This window comes from Myiozetetes cayanensis, unplaced genomic scaffold (assembly GCF_022539395.1).
Source record: "Myiozetetes cayanensis isolate MyiCay16 unplaced genomic scaffold, myiCay2020 scf19, whole genome shotgun sequence".
Lineage (NCBI taxonomy): Eukaryota > Metazoa > Chordata > Aves > Passeriformes > Tyrannidae > Myiozetetes > Myiozetetes cayanensis.
Genome location: NW_026087400.1, coordinates 1,776,955 through 1,793,600, shown reverse-complemented (window position 1 = coordinate 1,793,600; position 16,646 = coordinate 1,776,955). Strand labels below are relative to the sequence as shown.

The 16,646-nt window shown below is 52.6% G+C and overlaps 2 protein-coding genes across 2 annotated transcripts in view; one reads left to right on the top strand and one right to left on the bottom strand.

Moving 5' to 3' along the window:
* The first annotated feature begins 352 nt into the window (after positions 1-352).
* Positions 353-6,243, top strand: KCNK15 (potassium two pore domain channel subfamily K member 15). The gene is made up of 2 exons (XM_050313466.1): positions 353-670; positions 3,985-6,243. Exons 1-2 carry the CDS (start codon positions 388-390, stop codon positions 4,896-4,898), a joined length of 1,197 nt encoding a protein of 398 aa, XP_050169423.1. The 5' UTR covers positions 353-387; the 3' UTR covers positions 4,899-6,243.
* Positions 6,244-7,287: 1,044 nt separating this feature from the next.
* Positions 7,288-16,646, bottom strand: part of RIMS4 (regulating synaptic membrane exocytosis 4) — a 52,718-nt gene continuing 43,359 nt past the window's right edge. Inside the window, exon 6 of the mRNA XM_050313468.1 lies at positions 7,288-15,062. Within this exon, the coding sequence (XP_050169425.1) occupies positions 14,844-15,062 (219 nt within the window). The 3' untranslated portion in view covers positions 7,288-14,843. The remainder of the gene's footprint in view (positions 15,063-16,646) is intronic.

Sequence of the window (16,646 nt, the reverse complement as noted above, 5' to 3'; positions counted from 1 at the left end):
CGCAGGAGGCGGTGCCGGAGCGCTCCGGAGCGCGGCGCGGTGCCCGCGGCCGGAGCCCCGGGGTGCGAGGGGAGCGGTGCCCGGTGCGGGGGGAGCGGTGCGCGGTGCGGGGGGAGCCGTGAGCGGTGCCGGGGGAGCCGTGCGTGGTACCCGGTGCGGGGGAAGCCGTGCGCGGTGCGTGGTGCCCTGTGCGGGGGAGCGGTGCGCGGTGCGTGAGTGCCCGGTGCGGGGGGAGCGGTGCGCGGTGCGTGGTGCCCGGTGCGGGGGAGCCGTGCGCGGTGCGCGGTGCGCGGGGGCGGTCGCGGGGGTGCGCGGGGGGCGGTCGCGGGGGGCGGCGGCGGCGGGGCCATGCGGAGCCCGGGCTGAGCGCGGCGGCCGCCCCTCGCCATGAAGCGGCAGAACCTGCGCACGGCCGCGCTCATCCTCTGCATCTTCTCCTACCTGCTGGTGGGCGCCGCCGTCTTCGATGCGCTGGAGTCGGAGGCGGAGAGCGGCCGCAAGCGGCTGCTGGAGCAGAAGCGCGGGGAGCTGCGGAGGAAGTACCGCTTCTCCGCCGACGACTACCGGGAGCTGGAGCGGCTGGTGCTGCAGGCCGAGCCGCACCGCGCCGGCCGCCAGTGGAAGTTCGCCGGCTCCTTCTACTTCGCCATCACGGTCATCACCACCATCGGTGAGTGCGGGCAGCCCGCGGCATCCCTCCATCCCCAACCCCCTGCACGCCGTGTCCCTCCATCCCCACCTCCCGACACCCCGTGTCCGTCCATCCCTGTCTCCTATCTTCCTCTATCCCCACGCCCCTGCATCCCATATCCTTCCATCGCCACCTCCCTGCCCCCCATCCTCCTCCCTCCCCGCACCTCCAGTACCCCCGGGAGCTCCAGGACAGCCTGGGGATGCCCACATGGCAGAGGCGGGTCTCGTCCTCGCAAGGCTCGCACCTCTTTAGGCATCTCTTTAGGCCACCCCCGAGCTGACCCTGTGAGACCCCCGGTGCCCAGCGCTGGGGAAGGCAAGGCATGGGCAGGCTGGGGCCACCCGGTTCTGGGGGTGCCAGGGCTGCTGCCGTGGCTGGGGCCACAAGACATGATGTTGTCCCAGGGAGGCAGCAGCTCGTGGAGCTTCTGCAGGAACCTTCAGGTCAGGCGGCTGCCGAAGTTGGCAGCGGTGTGGGAGGGCAGAGGTGGTGGCCACGGCTGTCCCCTGCTCAGGGCTGTAGAAGGGTGAAGAGCTGGGCAAGAACCATTGGCTTCTTTGCCAGCTCAAAACTCCCGAGGTTTGGCTGTGGGAGATCTGGTTCAGGGAGCCAAGAGAGCCACCAGCCACTGCCCCTCGCTCTGCCTGCGCGGGAACCTGCAGAGAGATGGGTGTCAGCCTGGAGGGGAATGATTGAATCACATTAAACTCCCACACAGACACACTCACCCACACTAGAGCCCAGTGCCTTCAATTTTGCAAGAGAATGAAACTAAATTGTTTGAGGGTTCCCTTAATTCTAGGTGAGATTAGCCACATGGGAGTTCAGCACTGTTTAATTAATCCATTTTGATTAATCCATGCACCCTGAGCATCCCATGGGGGTAGACAGACTGGGATTCTGTGCTCATGTCACTGCTTGTGCTGGGATTTCAGTCAGCAGCTGAGTTTTGGAGGCAGGAATTCTGAGGCCAAATCCTGCCCTCATCTACAGGACAGAACTCAGCCTTACCAAAGGGCTTGGGATGGTTGAAATACCTCTGGTAGCTGAAAGCACATCCCCCAAGACAAGGGCTGGGGATTAACTGCACCATGTTACCAGAGGGCAAGAGGGGCAGGTACCAGAGGGGCAGGTACCCTGCAGGCCCTGCCTGGGGTCTCCACGTGTTCCCATGGGATGGGGTTTGTGCAGCTGGGAACACACGTGGCCAGCAAACAGCAGCAGGCTCAGGGCACAGTTCAGGTGAGGCCCCAGCAGGAGGGCAGGGTGAATGGCTTCAGAGAAAATCTCCATCACTGCCTGACAGGTTATAGCTTCATTTACATGATTTTCCTGTCGGCTGTGACAAACAATGGCCACGCTTATCACACGCCCCGTGCGATAAATAATTGCAGCCCAGGTGCCATATTTCTAAAACACTGGCATGTCAGACTTCTTTGTGTTGGGCTGTGCTCCAAATCTCAATTTTAACGTTAATGTAGCTGTGTTTACTCTTTCTAATTCCCTCTGTCATTTTGAAAGCATCAGTCAAACGCTCTTTTCAACAGTCTCTCAGGGTATAACAACTGTTTTTCCACTTACTGCTCTTCTGGATCATTATATTTACCTCCTCATTGCTGTCATTGTATTATCTGGTAGCCAGGGACCTGGTAATTGCACTTGGTTATTAAGCTTGGATCTGACAGGGTTTTTTGCCACTGCAGTCTCCTGTCTGCTCTGTATTCAGTGAAATGTGGCATGCAGGCATTAAGTTCATAATTTTTGATTGCCTGGGTTTGTGAACAGACAGAGCAATTAGAAGCTGGTCTGTTCCTGCCTGCTCACAGCTCAGAGCGCAGCATGGTGGAGGATGCTGTCCTCAGCCCCTCAGCCCTGTCCCAAGCAGGACTTTCCTGGAGCAGGAGGTGCATTCCAGAGCCTGGGATAACATGGTTATCCTCCTCTGGTCATCCCATCACTGGATGCTGTCAGCTTCCCCAACAGTCCTGGGAAACCACTGGCAGCAAGGACAGAGGGGAAGCCAAGTCACAGACTGATAAATAGTAAGACTGATAAATAAACAAGAGGGATTCCTCTCCATGCAAAAGTCACACAAATTCCTGCAAAAAGGGAAAACATCAGTAGCTGTTCGTGAAAGGCCCCGGCAGCAGCAGGGGAAGGAGCCAGCGCTGTTCTGCAGGCACCCTCAGAAGGGAAGTTTCCAGCCCTGGTGGTTTCTTGTAGAAGAAACTCAAAAGAAAGGCTCGGATGCCTTTGGATGCCTTTGGATGCCGCTACTCCCCACGCCACGTGACTCCCTGGCACTGAGTTCGTTCCTCATCCGCTGAGGGCAGGGGCCACCGATTTCTGAGTAGCTGCTGTAATTGAGGTGGGCACAGAATCGCTGGAGTCCGGAAGATTGCAGCGAGTACCTCATTATGCCTCACAGTGTAATCGTGTGTGTCCTTGAGTCACAGCCCTGAAACTTGGACCAAGGTGGGGAAATTAAATCTCAGAAGGCATTCAAGGCAAACCTTGTCCTCCCTGAGCTCCTTGTGCCCGGGACAAGGGCTGACAGGGCTGCAGTGGCATAAATAGTCACTTCCCTGCATCTAAAACAGCACAACCCCTCCTCCCCAGCAGTCCGGCTGTGGTCTAGGTCTGAGTCGCAGTGACACTGGAGTAAATCCGGAGTGGCTCTGCAGAAGTCCTCCCAGACTGAGGTGCTTCTGCAGGGCCTGGCTCTGTAACTCCTGTCCAACAGGGTCACACAGCGGGTGCTCACATAGCTGAGAGTCAAAGGTTCCCTGACGCTGGAGCGCTCAGGGGCAGCAGGAGCAGGTGCCAGGGGAGGTGTGGATGGTCCTGGCTGGGTGTGTTCCCTCCCACAGGCTGACCTGGCACTGTTGTCTCAGCATCCTGCAGAGCCCCCATCCTCCCTAAGGTGACCCTGCACACCCAGCACTGCACTGGCACAGCCTCTGAATTGTTTGTGAGCTGCAGGAGGCTTGTCCAGCTCTAGACCCCAGGAGCTCTAGGACTCCTCCTGGCCTCTGCAACAAGCTCAGGGCCTATCAGGAGGGTACCTTCTCTCTTTAGAGGCCAAATGAGGTTCCACCTACATGATACTGCGATGTGCTGTCATCCCAAAGGATGAATCATCATGTGCCCCCCTCAGCACTGCCTGCAGATCTGTCACAGAGTCATTTCCCCTTTTCCCCCACTCTCCTGCTGCTCCTCTTGGTCCCGGGGCAGCCTTGCTGGAAACCCCAGTGAGGGCTTGACACCACCTTCTCCTCTTTCCTTCCCAGGCTATGGACACGCTGCCCCTGGCACGGACGCCGGCAAAGTGTTCTGCATGTTCTACGCCATCCTGGGCATCCCCCTGACGCTGGTCATGTTCCAGAGCCTGGGCGAGCGCATGAACACCGTCGTGCGGCTGCTGCTCAAGAAGATCAAGAAGTGTCTGGGCATGAGGACAACCCACGTCTCCATGGAGAACATGGTCCTCGTGGGCTTTCTGTCCTGCATGGGCACCCTGTGCATCGGCGCCGCGGCCTTCTCTTACTTCGAGGGCTGGACTTTCTTTCACGCCTATTACTACTGCTTCATCACCCTGACCACGATTGGCTTCGGGGACTTTGTGGCTCTGCAGAAGAACGAGGCTCTGCAGAAGAAGCCCCCGTACGTGGCTTTCAGCTTCATGTACATCCTGGTGGGCCTGACCGTCATCGGCGCCTTCCTCAACCTGGTGGTGCTGCGGTTCCTGACCATGAACTCGGAGGACGAGCGCCGGGACGCCGAGGAGCGAGCCTCGCTGAGGAGAGCCCGCAACAACATCCACCTCAAGCCGAAAGAGGACAGCCGGAGCAGCAACGCCATTTTTCTCCCTGTGGAGGACAGGACGAGCCAGATGAACCTGATCCCGCTGGTGCAGGAGGACGCGGAGAGGCAGCGGCGCCCGTCGGCCAACTCGGCGGCCGCGGTGCCCTCCTTCTGCACCTGCCTGTGCTACAGACCCCAGGTGTGCGGCAGCCCCGCGCCCTCCCACCCCGAGACCCTGAGCTGCCACACCAACCCCGTGTACTACAACTCCATCTCCTACAAAATCGACGAGGTGTCCCTGAGCACGCGGGGTCAGACCGGCTCTTCCCCGGGCAGCACTTTATCATCCAGCAGCCCTCGCTGCCGGCAGCACCCCCGGCTGCGGAGGAAATCCATCTAGGAGCGCGTGCCGGGCTGCACTCGGCGCTCCTGTCTTACCACGGTGATAAATTAAGAACAGAGATGCCAGGTTCTTCTTACTCTCTCATTTCTTCTGTTCCTCTCCCCTTTCAGCTGGCAGCCGGCCCCACGCAGGGTCCAGCAGGAGCCTTTAAACCCTGTCGACAAATAAGTACTCCTTTTGTGCAGGCACTGAATGACATCCTTAGTTTTCCTTTGCTTTCTCCTCCCAAGTAGGTTCAGGCATTTGGGTGTGGCAAGAGCCCCCCTGGTGTGAAGCCCGGCGAGCTGTAGGTTTGCTTTCCCACCTCCCTGCTCCCCAAAGGGGGCATTGCTGCTCTCCCCCCCTGCCAAACCTTGGCTGTGGCTGCTGCCAGCACGTGCCTCCTGCTCCATGGCATGGGCTGCCCTTGCTGAGGGTACCAAAAGCAGGGCCCATGTGAGCCCTGCAGGGCTGGGGACCTTTGAGCTGTCCCCTGACAGCGGGTGCAGGTAAGTCAGTGCCACGCAGTAGGTTTGCAGCTGGTGGGTGGGCAGGAGGGAAGGGGCTGTGGTCCTGCGGCTCAGCACGTGGGGATGGCTTCATGGAGCTGCATCTCCCAGCCCTCTAGGCCTGAGCTCAGGTTTGTGGCTGGCTCAGTGCTTCTGGAGGCCCATGCACTCACCCACTTGCCCACCAGCACACCGTACCTCTTACACCCTTCTGCCACTGGCAGGTCCTGAGCTGGCTGGTGGGACGCTGTGTCCCACTCGCAGGGGAAGCTGAACTCCTGCAGTCCAGTCCAGTCCAGTCCAGCCCAGCCCTCCTTTGCAGAGCCCACACTGTGCTAAGGGCAGCCCCAGGGAGAGCCCTCCTGAACCACACACAGTCACCTGCAAAGGACTTGGCCTTGAGGAGACTTTTTTTTAGCTAAAATCACCCCTCCCTTGCCCACCTTTCCTCCACCTGGCAGCCCAGCAGGTGTGCCAGCTCCTCAGCTCCTCACAGTCCCCACGAGCCCATGGGTCTGTGTTTGTTGCTGCTGGGATTACCTGAGGGGGCTGATCCCATCCCCACGTGCCTCCCACACCTGGGAGGCTCTTTCCAGCTGGCGGCCTTTGTCCATCCTGTCTCGTCTGCAGGAAAGCAGGACTAGGCTCTGACCCTGTTTCACTTTTTTTTCCCCAATAAAGGGACATTTTCAATGTTGGCTCTATCTAAAATACCCTCAAGGGGTTTTCCTGAAGGAAAATCCACTTTTCTTGACGTGAAGGCATGCAGAGTGCCAGCGTTGGAAAGGTCTCAGGGCAGGCTTTGCTCTCTCCCCTTTTGTTCTGGGTGGCAGCTCAATAAAAGATGAATCCAGCTGGTGGTGCTTGGTTATTTGTCACGAGGAGGAGCAGAGGGGTGTGTCCAAGCCCCAAACCCCAGGGACAGCAGTTCCCCCCAGGGGCCCAGCAGCTGCCTTGCTTTGCACCAGTGGTCCCAGATCTGGACTAGCTGAGTGAGCCTTGGTTTAAAGAGAAAGGGGTGTGGGGACAGAAAGCAAGCTGTGAGCGTGTAAAACAGGCTTAAAAATGAGGATTTCATTGGCTTCTGAGCTCCTCAGTGGTGTCACTTTATGCTGATCCCACCAGCTCAGCCCCTTTGCTGTCATCTCCCATCTCCCCCACCCTCCCCAGGCTGTCAGCCCAAGGCTTGGCTGTAACGTGGTGCCTTTGCCATCAGAGCTGGGCAGCAGATGGAAAAAGGGCTTGTGGTGGCTCCTCAGGGAATGCTGCCTGTTCTCAGCACCCCCTCCCACAGACCCCTGCAGCAGAAGCCCCCAAACACTTCCCACCCAAGTGCTGACAAAGGTCACCCAGGAGCAGGCAGCAGCTGCACACCCTGTAACATCCCAGGGTCTCCTTCCCCAGGGATCCCCAGGCCACTCTGCACCCACACTCACTCAGTATTCCCAACAGCCTGGAGCAGGGGTAGTTTCTTCTGCCAGCAGTCTTCACCTCCAGGGTTTCAAAATCACCCTTGAATGGCCAGGGCTGGGCATGAAGGATCTTGGGAAGAAAACAGCAGGAGCAGAAGGGGCTCTGGACTGGGGTGTTGAGCAGAGTACAGCTGGGAGCAAGCTCAGCTCTGTGCCTGGGGAGGCCCATGGCCCAATTTCATCTGGAAGTGTCACAGGGAAATGCAGGTTTGAAGCTGGGGCTGATTGAGGGAGCTGGAGTGAGGGCCCTTCCACAGAGAGCACTGGCAAGGAGTCTGGGACAGAGCTGGGACACACCAGGATGAATTGCTCTCATTCCCCACAGGCACAAGAAGAAGGAAGGGCCCAGTTGAAATCAGGCTGAAGGTCAGGGTGGTGGCAACAGAGAGGGCAGAAACACTCCACAAAAAAACCTCCAACACACCATAGGAAAAAAAAAAGGTTTTATTATCACCATTATCAACGTTTTCATTAGCTTAACACTGAATTGTAAATCACTCAATCATTACATATTGTCTGAATAAAACCTACAGACAGGAAAAAAGTATAGCAGAATCCTCTCCTGACTACAGACGAGTGGTCAGTCCCACTGGGACGTGCCCCACCTTCCACCCAAGGCAGCCCATGCACCTCGGGGCCAGCAGGCTGCCCAGCTCCATTGCCTGTGTTCCCTCGGCTCCACGGACATCACCAGCTCACCAGACGATGTTAAAAACCTCCAAAAAGTTTTGGAGAGGGTTACCAGAGGCCAAAAAGAGGCAGATCAGCTGCCCCCACTCCCATGGATAGGCCACAGGAGTGCGGTGCCCCTGCAAAGCTGTTGGGATTTGTGAAGCCATTAATGAAGTAAAGAGCAGATTTCCCTATACTGGCCAGGCCCTGGCAGGGGGGAACAAGGCAGAGCACCGGCACGCTGGAGGGGGCAGGGGAGGGTGTGGATGGGCCGGGGGTGGCCCCATCCCCGAGCAGAGGCCAGCTCTGCTGACCCGCCCCGGGGCTCCCGGCGGGCAGTGTTGGGAGGGACCTGTCAGTGAAAAGAGATGCCCTGGGCAGCCTCAGTCCCCTCGGGCTGGAATAAGGCCTCGTAAAGAGAGGGGAAGGGGAACCCAAGTGGGGAGCAGAGGGTGCTGGGGAAAGCAAGGGGAACCTGGAGGGAAGCTAGCTGGGAGCTCCCCTTCTCCGTGGCCAGCACAGAGGTGGATCCCAGCCTGTCTTCTCCCGGCTTCGCTGTGGCACATCCCACCCCCTGCGCTCTGGAGCCCCTGCTGAAGACCCCTGGCTCCTTCCAAGGATGGGAAAGAAAGGACCCCCTGTGGTTTGAATCTGGGACTGCCACAAAACGTGGGCAGGACACGGGCATCCCTGGCGGGTGGCAGGCCATGGCAGTGCTGCGTGAGGGGGTCTTGGGGGAGGCACTGCATCCCGGGATGCCCTTTTCTGTTCCCTGCTGCAGGGAACAGCCCGCAGGGAGCAGGAGGAAGGCAAGCCCAGCGTGGTGAGGCTGTGGGATCGTGCCTTGGACTCGCTCTCCAAACCTCACTTTCCCTTGCTCCAAAGCCAAAAGCAGCTCCAGGTCGAGGAGACGGAATCCCCAAAGCAGAGACCAGTGTGCAGCACTGGGAAAGGAGCAACAGCCACAAAGAAAGAACTGCTGCTGGATTTAAAGCTCCAGGCTGGCTGTTAGATGGACCTGGAGCAGACATCCCAACGTGTGGTACCCAAGCAACTACAAAACCCAGCTCCTGGAAAGCCTGTGGGATGGCTTCAGCATCCTGGATCCTTCCCTCGGGTTGCCTCTGCCCCCATCCCGCTCAGGGAGCAGAGCTCAAGCTGTGCCCTCAGGGCCTCTCTGCCAGACACAGCCCTTCCCTGCCCAGCACGGGGGTCTCGAGCCCACCTGAGGTGCCCAGTGTAAATGCCAAGGCTGTCTGCTGACCTGGCTGAGTGGGGCTTAACAAGAACACAGCTCTGGATGCTGTCTGAGCTACTGGGAAGTCACGAGGGGAAAGTCGTCGTGTTGCGGCCTCTGTTTGCTGGTGCTCTGGAAAGGGCTGGTGCAGGGCCCTTCTCTTACAGCCTCTGAAGTGCAAAGAACCAAATGCTACAAGAAACTCTCCCTGGTTCCTCTCCTCCACAAGAGTAAGAGCAGCTACCACGGGGAAGGGAGGGCAGAGGGTGTCTACACTTTGAGAAGAGCCTGAGGCTGCCCAGGAATGATTGTGATGCTGCTGTCGTGGGTGGGCAGCAGGGGCTGGGGCTGGAAGTGCAGCTGCTTGGTCAGTGGGATGTGGCCACTGAGCAGAGGAGTCTGGCAGTGTGAGTGGAAAACTCGTCAGCCACATTTTGAGAACACCTAATCACTTGCAAACGCCCCGGGGAATCAACATGTTCTCAGACACACACCTTGGCTGGTGTGCACCGGGGGAAACACAAAAGGCTCTCGCTGATCATCCCCTTTTCTAAATGTTTGGCTCCAATTCAGTAGCTGCAATTTCATTTTAGGTGCTCACTCCAGGTTTCAATATGCCCTGGACTCCTCTACTGACGGTGCTCTGCATTTTACACCTCTCTCTCTCTCCTCAGAGCATTTCACAAAACCCAGGAATTCTTCCATCGTTCCTGCAGGCTCCCAGCACCACTGGGACTTGCTGCCTGCATGGCCAGCAGTCTGGCAGCCTTGAGAACAACATGGAGACCTGTCCTATGGGAAATGCTGCAAGGAATCCACAGGCAATGAGCTGGGACGCCGTTCTGAGGCTGGTTTATTCTATGCACTGCACCAATGATGGAGCTGACTTAAAATCCAACATCCTGATCCTGCCACTTTGGAAAAATCTTCAGGTGAGCCCAGCACTAGCAAACTTCTGGAGAGTGGCACAGAACAGCCTGTGCTGTTTTACCCCTCAGTCCCCCGTGATCCTCTGCGAAGGTGCAATCTCTCTGCCTTGGGTGGAATTTTCTAACAAAATGGACAAAATACCACCTATGAAATGGACAAAATAACCCACAAAGCCTTTAAAGAAGAGCAGCCCAATCTGCTGCTCTGGAAAAAACCTCCCTCTAGCTTGCCCCTGGTATCTCGAGGAAAATAGGCAGCTGTCAGGCAGAACTGATGTGGCCCCAGAGTGCAAAGGCTTTTTTTTGCTTTATCAGGGCTACGGTGGCAGTGGGAACCATTCTCGTCCAGTTACAAATTCTAGATAGCCTAAGGAAAACCAGGAGATTGAAACAGTCATGAAGTTTATACCGAAACTAATTTTTACCTCTGTCGTATGAAGTCACCTACAGCTGTTTCATTCCTCACCTAAGAGAGAGCTCATGTGGATGGGCACAGACACTCACAGAGAAGTCTATAGGATGAATATATCTCACAAGGCAACAGCCCAGTCTTTGTTTTTTTACAGTCAAGGTTAATATGGAGCTTTTCCGAAAGTGATGGCGTTGAGATTGAAGACAATTATAAACTGTATCAACAATATGTACTACAGCCTGCAAGTCACAATCTGTGCACACCAAATGGGATATATTATTGCTTGGTAGCCTATTAGACTTTCTTTATAAAAAGATTTTTATACAGAGTACAGGATTATGACAAAACTAGCTAAGTAGTTCTCATCTTGAAAATACAACATCGAATTCTTTCAACAAAGTAGCTGAGAGTTAATGAATGATAACAAATACTTACTAATAATTTTATGGCCAGTTTGAACAGAATTTCTTATAGGACTCTTTTCTGGTGTTTATTTACATATGCCTCTTTTCTTTTGGAAAAAAGTTGATAAAATATAACAAGGAACATAGAAATCAAAAGAATGAGTAAACTTCATACCGAGAACATCAAACATTTTTGAAAACACTAAATTATGTTACCTGTTAAAAAACATACATATCATTTTGTCTTTAAAGAAAAATATTCTTCCTGTTTTAAAATATTACCAACAGCATGTAATAAACTAACTTAAAATGAGTTTCATAAAAAAGTTGTCTTGCTGTCTAAACATTACTAAACATGCTTAGGTTGAGATTCTGTTAACTGCCTCAACATCTTAAAAACAGCTCCTTTACAGGAACTTGTGATATTCATACTCCAGAAGACCTGCAAATTTTAGAACAGTACATTGATAAAGGATCTGGCAGCTGGGAACAATAAATATACATTTTCATTCAAAGCAAATAATTCTGCAATGTCCTTTGAAACAATCCATGGCCAAGAAGTGGGGATGCACTCGACTAAACAATGCAGTGTCCTGGCCCCTCCCCTGCTCGCATGGCTGCGACTGCAGGGTGAGGACCCACGATTGAACTGCAGACTGAGGACCTTGTGCTGCCTCTGTGCCACCCCAGCTGTGTTGGGGCAAAGGGAAAAAAACACCAGGAGACCGGGAAAATACCTTTTCTTGCCTGAACAAACCGGGACCAGCCACGGTCACGGCTGCAAATTTTTGCTCAGAGCACAAAGAGGACAAAGCCACATGTGAGGTTGCTCTCCCTGTGTGCAGGGGATTCGTGCTGGGGAGAGATTATTCTGCTCTCAGCATCAAGATTTCTCTGTTTTCCATGGGAATAGCAGTGCAGGTAACATTTAGGGATTGGTTCTCCATGTTTTTTTTTGGCCAGCAATCCTCCCATTACCATTACAACGTAGTAGTTCATGCACAACCCTGAGCTGGGCAGGTATTTATCTCTCCTCAGCCTTACCCCTCATCACACTCACAGACCAAAAAATACTTCAATGCCTTTTTTTTCTTTCATATAAGTCTCCTGCTCTTCCTCTCTCCTCTGTCTGACTAGAACTAACAGCAAGACTCAGGCACAGGAAAAGGCTCAGCCAGGGCTTGCAAAGGGGACCAAAGTTGAGTTTCCAGTTGCTCATCATGCTGGCAAATGGCTGCTTTGCACACAGCCACACTGGTCATCCCAACTGTCACAGCACATCACCTCACACAGAAACTGGCCAGGCAAATTTTTGGGGAAAAAAAAGGATTAGGCTTTATAAAAAGAAGCTATTCCAAGCCTGAGACTTGCCTTGGATGCTACACTGGGAGTCTTAAATCTATGGATAACCAGAAGAGTTCTTTTTTTGACTACAATACACCATGGTCAGTGCAGGAATCAGGGGTATGAGCGAAGCAAGAATTTAGGCTTTGGGGTACCATGCAGCTCTGCTGGCCTCACTCTGCATCCCGTGAGCACAGCCAGGAGGGCTCCTGGGAGTCTGCTTCACAAAGGAAGGTCTCCAGCACTTGCTGTTCCCGTGGCTGTGCTGTGTGTGGCAGCCAGGGGTGGCAGTGGGGAGAAACAGGACTTGGAGGTGAATAAACCAAAAGAGAGAACCACTGGAACACAACCAGTCACGTGAAAAACGCGGAGGAAAACAGGACAGAGCAGACTGTTAAACTGCCTCCAAACTGGAGACCTTAACAAAAACAAGACAACCAGAACTGTAACCCTGACAGTGACCTTTCACCGTGATTAAAAGCAGATGGCAGATAGTCCTCAGTGTTCTGGAGTCCTGTGGGAACTGAAGTGATCACCGCTGAGCCTGCAGGGCTTTCGGAGGGGCAGGATACAGAGACACGTCGTGTCTGCCAGGGAAACAGGAACTGAGCTTTTTGACAGACAGTCATTAAACAAAGTTTTCTGGGGGAATATTTTTGGCATGTGTAGTCTCCTACTCCCTATTAAAGAGTGCAGAAATGCTGCATTCATCTTCCTGGAGACAGGAAACCCAGGATTAACTTAGCTCTTACTGGTAGATAATGTCCAAACTAAGTACCCACAGCAAGGTTTCAGCACAACTGAAGACAGAAGCCCTGTTACTCAGCTGCCAGGTCTGGCACGTACCTGGAGCTCCCCACAGTCCTTTTAAAGTCATAGTTATTAACAGATCCAGTGCTACAAACCACTAAATCTACCTTATCTATTCTAGTTCATACACATATTGTACAATATTGCCTAGTACTCACTACATACCAAGAGGAAAAGATGCTGACTGGAATTACAAGTAAATGTGCTTTCTTTAAAAAAATAAAAATAAGAGAGAGCGCCACAACATAGTTTGACCAGCATGCAACAAACTTTCTTCAGCTAATATATAGAAATTGTCTAATACAATTAGAAAAAATAATTAGTGAGAGGCCAGAGACATATTTGATCAAGGAAATTAAGAGATTTATCTGAAATGTTGAGGCTTTTGCCACTGAAGACTCAAAAAACTAGTCATTCTATGTCCCTTGTCCTCCTTCCCTCTCCTTTATATTATATAATTTTTTACAGATTATTGTAAGGCCTATAATTTTTGCATCTATCATGTAATTTACCTCAAAATAATTTAAAATGCCATAGACAAGCTAGGACCAAAAGCAACTGCTTTTACCATCCACTCAACACTCATGCTTTTACTCTAACAAAGCTGAGGTCCACATGCAGAAATAAATGCTCAGTATTTCTCTCTGACAGCTCAAGAATCTGCTCATTCCTACACGTGACATGGGACCTTTCACTTTTAAATCACAAAGTAAAACATCTCCAAAAGCTTATTTATTCTGGGACAGCAGTCATCAAATCCTCATTAGGAACTAAGACAAAAACCTAGCCAAAACAGAGCTATCAACAGAAAATCTTTGGAGATTCTCTGTGATTCTGGATAATTTCATTGTCAGAAGGATCTAGTGCACTGCCCCCAGCACGTGGCTCTGCTGGCAATGGCTGCCACAGCTCAGCAGCTCCAAAAATGTGCTTGACTGGATCTACTAGACTTGTTTACAGGTAGTGTTGCACTTTAATGAACAGAATAGACATGCTGTGACCACTGTGCTGTCACGTTCCTCACTCACTACCTCTCTGTGTCTCCTCTTGCAGGACACTTGACAATGTCTGTGGACTACTGAGACTGCCTAAAGCTCCCCTCTCTCCATGAGGAAGGTTATGTGCTCTCCAGCATCTTCCTGTCAGATGGCAAACTGAGGTTGACCCCAATCTCCTCTCCCACAGCTGAATAAAGCAGTCCTGTTTCAGGTCAGTCCACAGCACAACAGGAAGGGCAGCATCTCCAGCAGATATGTACCAGCACAAGGGAGATGGAGGAAAAGCAGGAGATAGGAGACATCATGACTGAAGGGTGCACAGCAACAAGGTAAGGGGGTCAGTGAACTGCAGAACGCTGTATCTGACAACACAAAACATGTCAAGCTGCAACTCTGATGTTCAGCTCCCACTTCTAGTAGTTTTTTTTTCTGAGCAAAACTGCAGTTAATTATCCTGCTGAACTCGAACTCTGTTTAAACTGTCTGCTCTAAGTAGGCGCTCCTTGTTCTCCCACCAAGTTTGCTTCGTCAGCAGTGTTAGACACGTAATGCAGTAAAGACACTTGCTGGTAATTTGGCACGGTTTGAAAACACAGCTACGACAGTGTTACAGCTGACATGACTCAGTGACAGGGAACTGATTCTAAAGAAAAGAGTTGCAGGTTTCTTTCCTTTTCTTCCTTTCAAAAAGAAAGACCTTATAAAAACCCTAATGCTTCCTCTTGAACTTTCTGCTCCTGCTCTTTTTAGGCCAGACGTTGACCTCTGAATTTTTCAGGTACTTCCTCGTGAAAGAATCCGTATTAGAAATTCCTAATATGCACAGTTAAGAAAAATTCCTTCCTTACTCCCCCTCAAATTCTTTCAAACGCTGCAACTTTCCAGGGCTACTATTGATCTGAAACAAGGGTCCAAGAATGACAGCGAGAGAAGTGAAACAAGAGGTGTTAATGTCTAATTTGACAACTAGGACTCATGCCCCACGGCACCTCCTCCTCGGGCGGAGAGGGCACAGTGCCCTCCCCCTCGTCTTCTGTCTAAGGTCACTGGTTTATCCTCCTCTTCCAGCTCCACAAGAACTGATTGAACATGCATTGCGCTTGAGGTCAGAGTTCCAGCAAACAAAACCTTGACAGCATGTTTAAAAAACAAAAGCAGTTCCCCCTTCCTTACTCACTAAGACCTGTCACAGCAGGGTCCCACTGTGCTCTCCAGGGAAAGCTGTGAGGACTGACGCAGGAGCGGGCCTGTAGTGGGATCCACCATGGAGGAAGTTGGGAAGAGCTTGTACCAGCCGATTGCTAAAGTTGACAAATCCAGTTCTTCCAGGAGCACCCTGGCGACTCCCATGAAGTGCTTGCGCTCCATGCGCCCGTAGTTTCCCCAGACTATCACCTTGGGAACAAGAAGGGGGAGCACAGTTAATCCTTCAACTTGCACACTTGCTTGGGCAGCACAGGTCTGACCAATCCTTTCTTGGAGCTTTACTACAGCCCAAGAAGACCAGAAAAATCGACTCTACCAACAAGAAACGTGAAGCTCTGGCTGATGATAACACTATGTTTTTTTAAGCACATGTTTACAAAGTCTGATGTTATCAGATACTTATTCCCCCATGGAAAAGAGGTCAATGTGCATGTGGATAAGACACCATTGTGCCACTCTGCCTGCTGGGCAGGGACGGCACCTGCACAAAGTATCCCTGGAGCTGCAGCCCAACACCTGCAGGTAGAACCTGTTCCTGGCACATGACAGGCCTTGGATACACCAAAAGGTGGCCTGAGGGGGAAAGGGCAGGAAAAACAAACCAACAACAACAACAACAAAAAAAAGGTGTGCAACATCTTGGGTCAAAAGCCACCAGTCTGAGGAAAAGAACATGTTTAAACTTCTGCACTCAGAGCTTGTGGCACAGGGCAGAGGCAGACGAGGCACAGGCACTCACCTGGAGGAAGGGCAAGTGGGAGCAGGGACGCAGGGGACACGCGGAGTGGCACGAGGGGAAGCGGAACAGACGGCCGAGAGCGGCTCGCAGACGCAGAGGAAGGGCTAATGGGAGAGCTGGCAGGGGAGCAGGGACAGCTGAGTCACACTTACGACATGATGGAGACCAGTGGGTGGAACAACAGATGCAGTGAGGGCCATGGGCTTAGGCATGCTGGAGGTCTGCACGTGGGCAAGGGGCCCTACGCGGAGCAAGACAAAGGTGACGACTGACTCCAGAGCGAGTCCGTGTTCTGAAGAGGAGAGCATGAGTAGGGTGGGTTATGACAATGACTGGTGATCTCTGGCTGATCCTCACAGCTTCCTTCCCACCACATTACAAATTTCCGTAAAACGAGGTAGGAGAGACAATGAATGTCAATTAAAGGACAAAAATTCACACTCTAGGCCAGCAGGGGATGGAGCAGGCCGCTGCACAAAGTTGGTCTGGTGACACGGCAATCAGCAGAGAGCTAAGATCTTCATTTTATCCTCTTGTGTTCTCATTTTAGTGCCTTTCCTGGCAGCAAGGCAGCAGATAAAGAAACCCACGCCAGGCAAGAGCAGATCAAGCCAGGTTCCACCCCAGTTCAGTCAAAAATGGGCAGTCTCGTTGCATCAGGGGAAAATGCTCCTAATCAAGGTAGATGAGGAAGAGGTCACTAATGAGAAGGGTCCAGCAGGTTATCTGGCAATTCATGTGCCAGTGGAGGCAAATGATAGAAACTCATGGATGAATTACATTAAGCATTACAAATGGATTTCAGTCAGGCTTTATTAGATAGAAATGATTTTTATATGAATCAACAATGCAAATCACTCTTTGCTCTGGAAACGGAGGTGCAGAGCTGAAAATATGAGTATGATAGAAAATGTATGGCAGTAACAGAAAAGAGGTAGAAAAGGGCAGTGACTGGGTGATGGCCAAAGCAGAATGTTCTGAATGTGTCTAGACACAGAAGATAACCCACGCTGCAGATTGTGTAGCACCTACAG

What these genes read in the sequence shown, in the direction of transcription:
- KCNK15 (XM_050313466.1), top strand. Translation starts at nt 388, where the DNA reads ATGAAGCGGCAGAACCTGCGCACGGCCGCGCTCATCCTCTGCATCTTC. An exon ending in CACGGTCATCACCACCATCG is followed by an intron (nt 671 to 3,984) that starts GTGAGTGCGGGC and finishes TTTCCTTCCCAG; the next exon opens with GCTATGGACACGCTGCCCCT.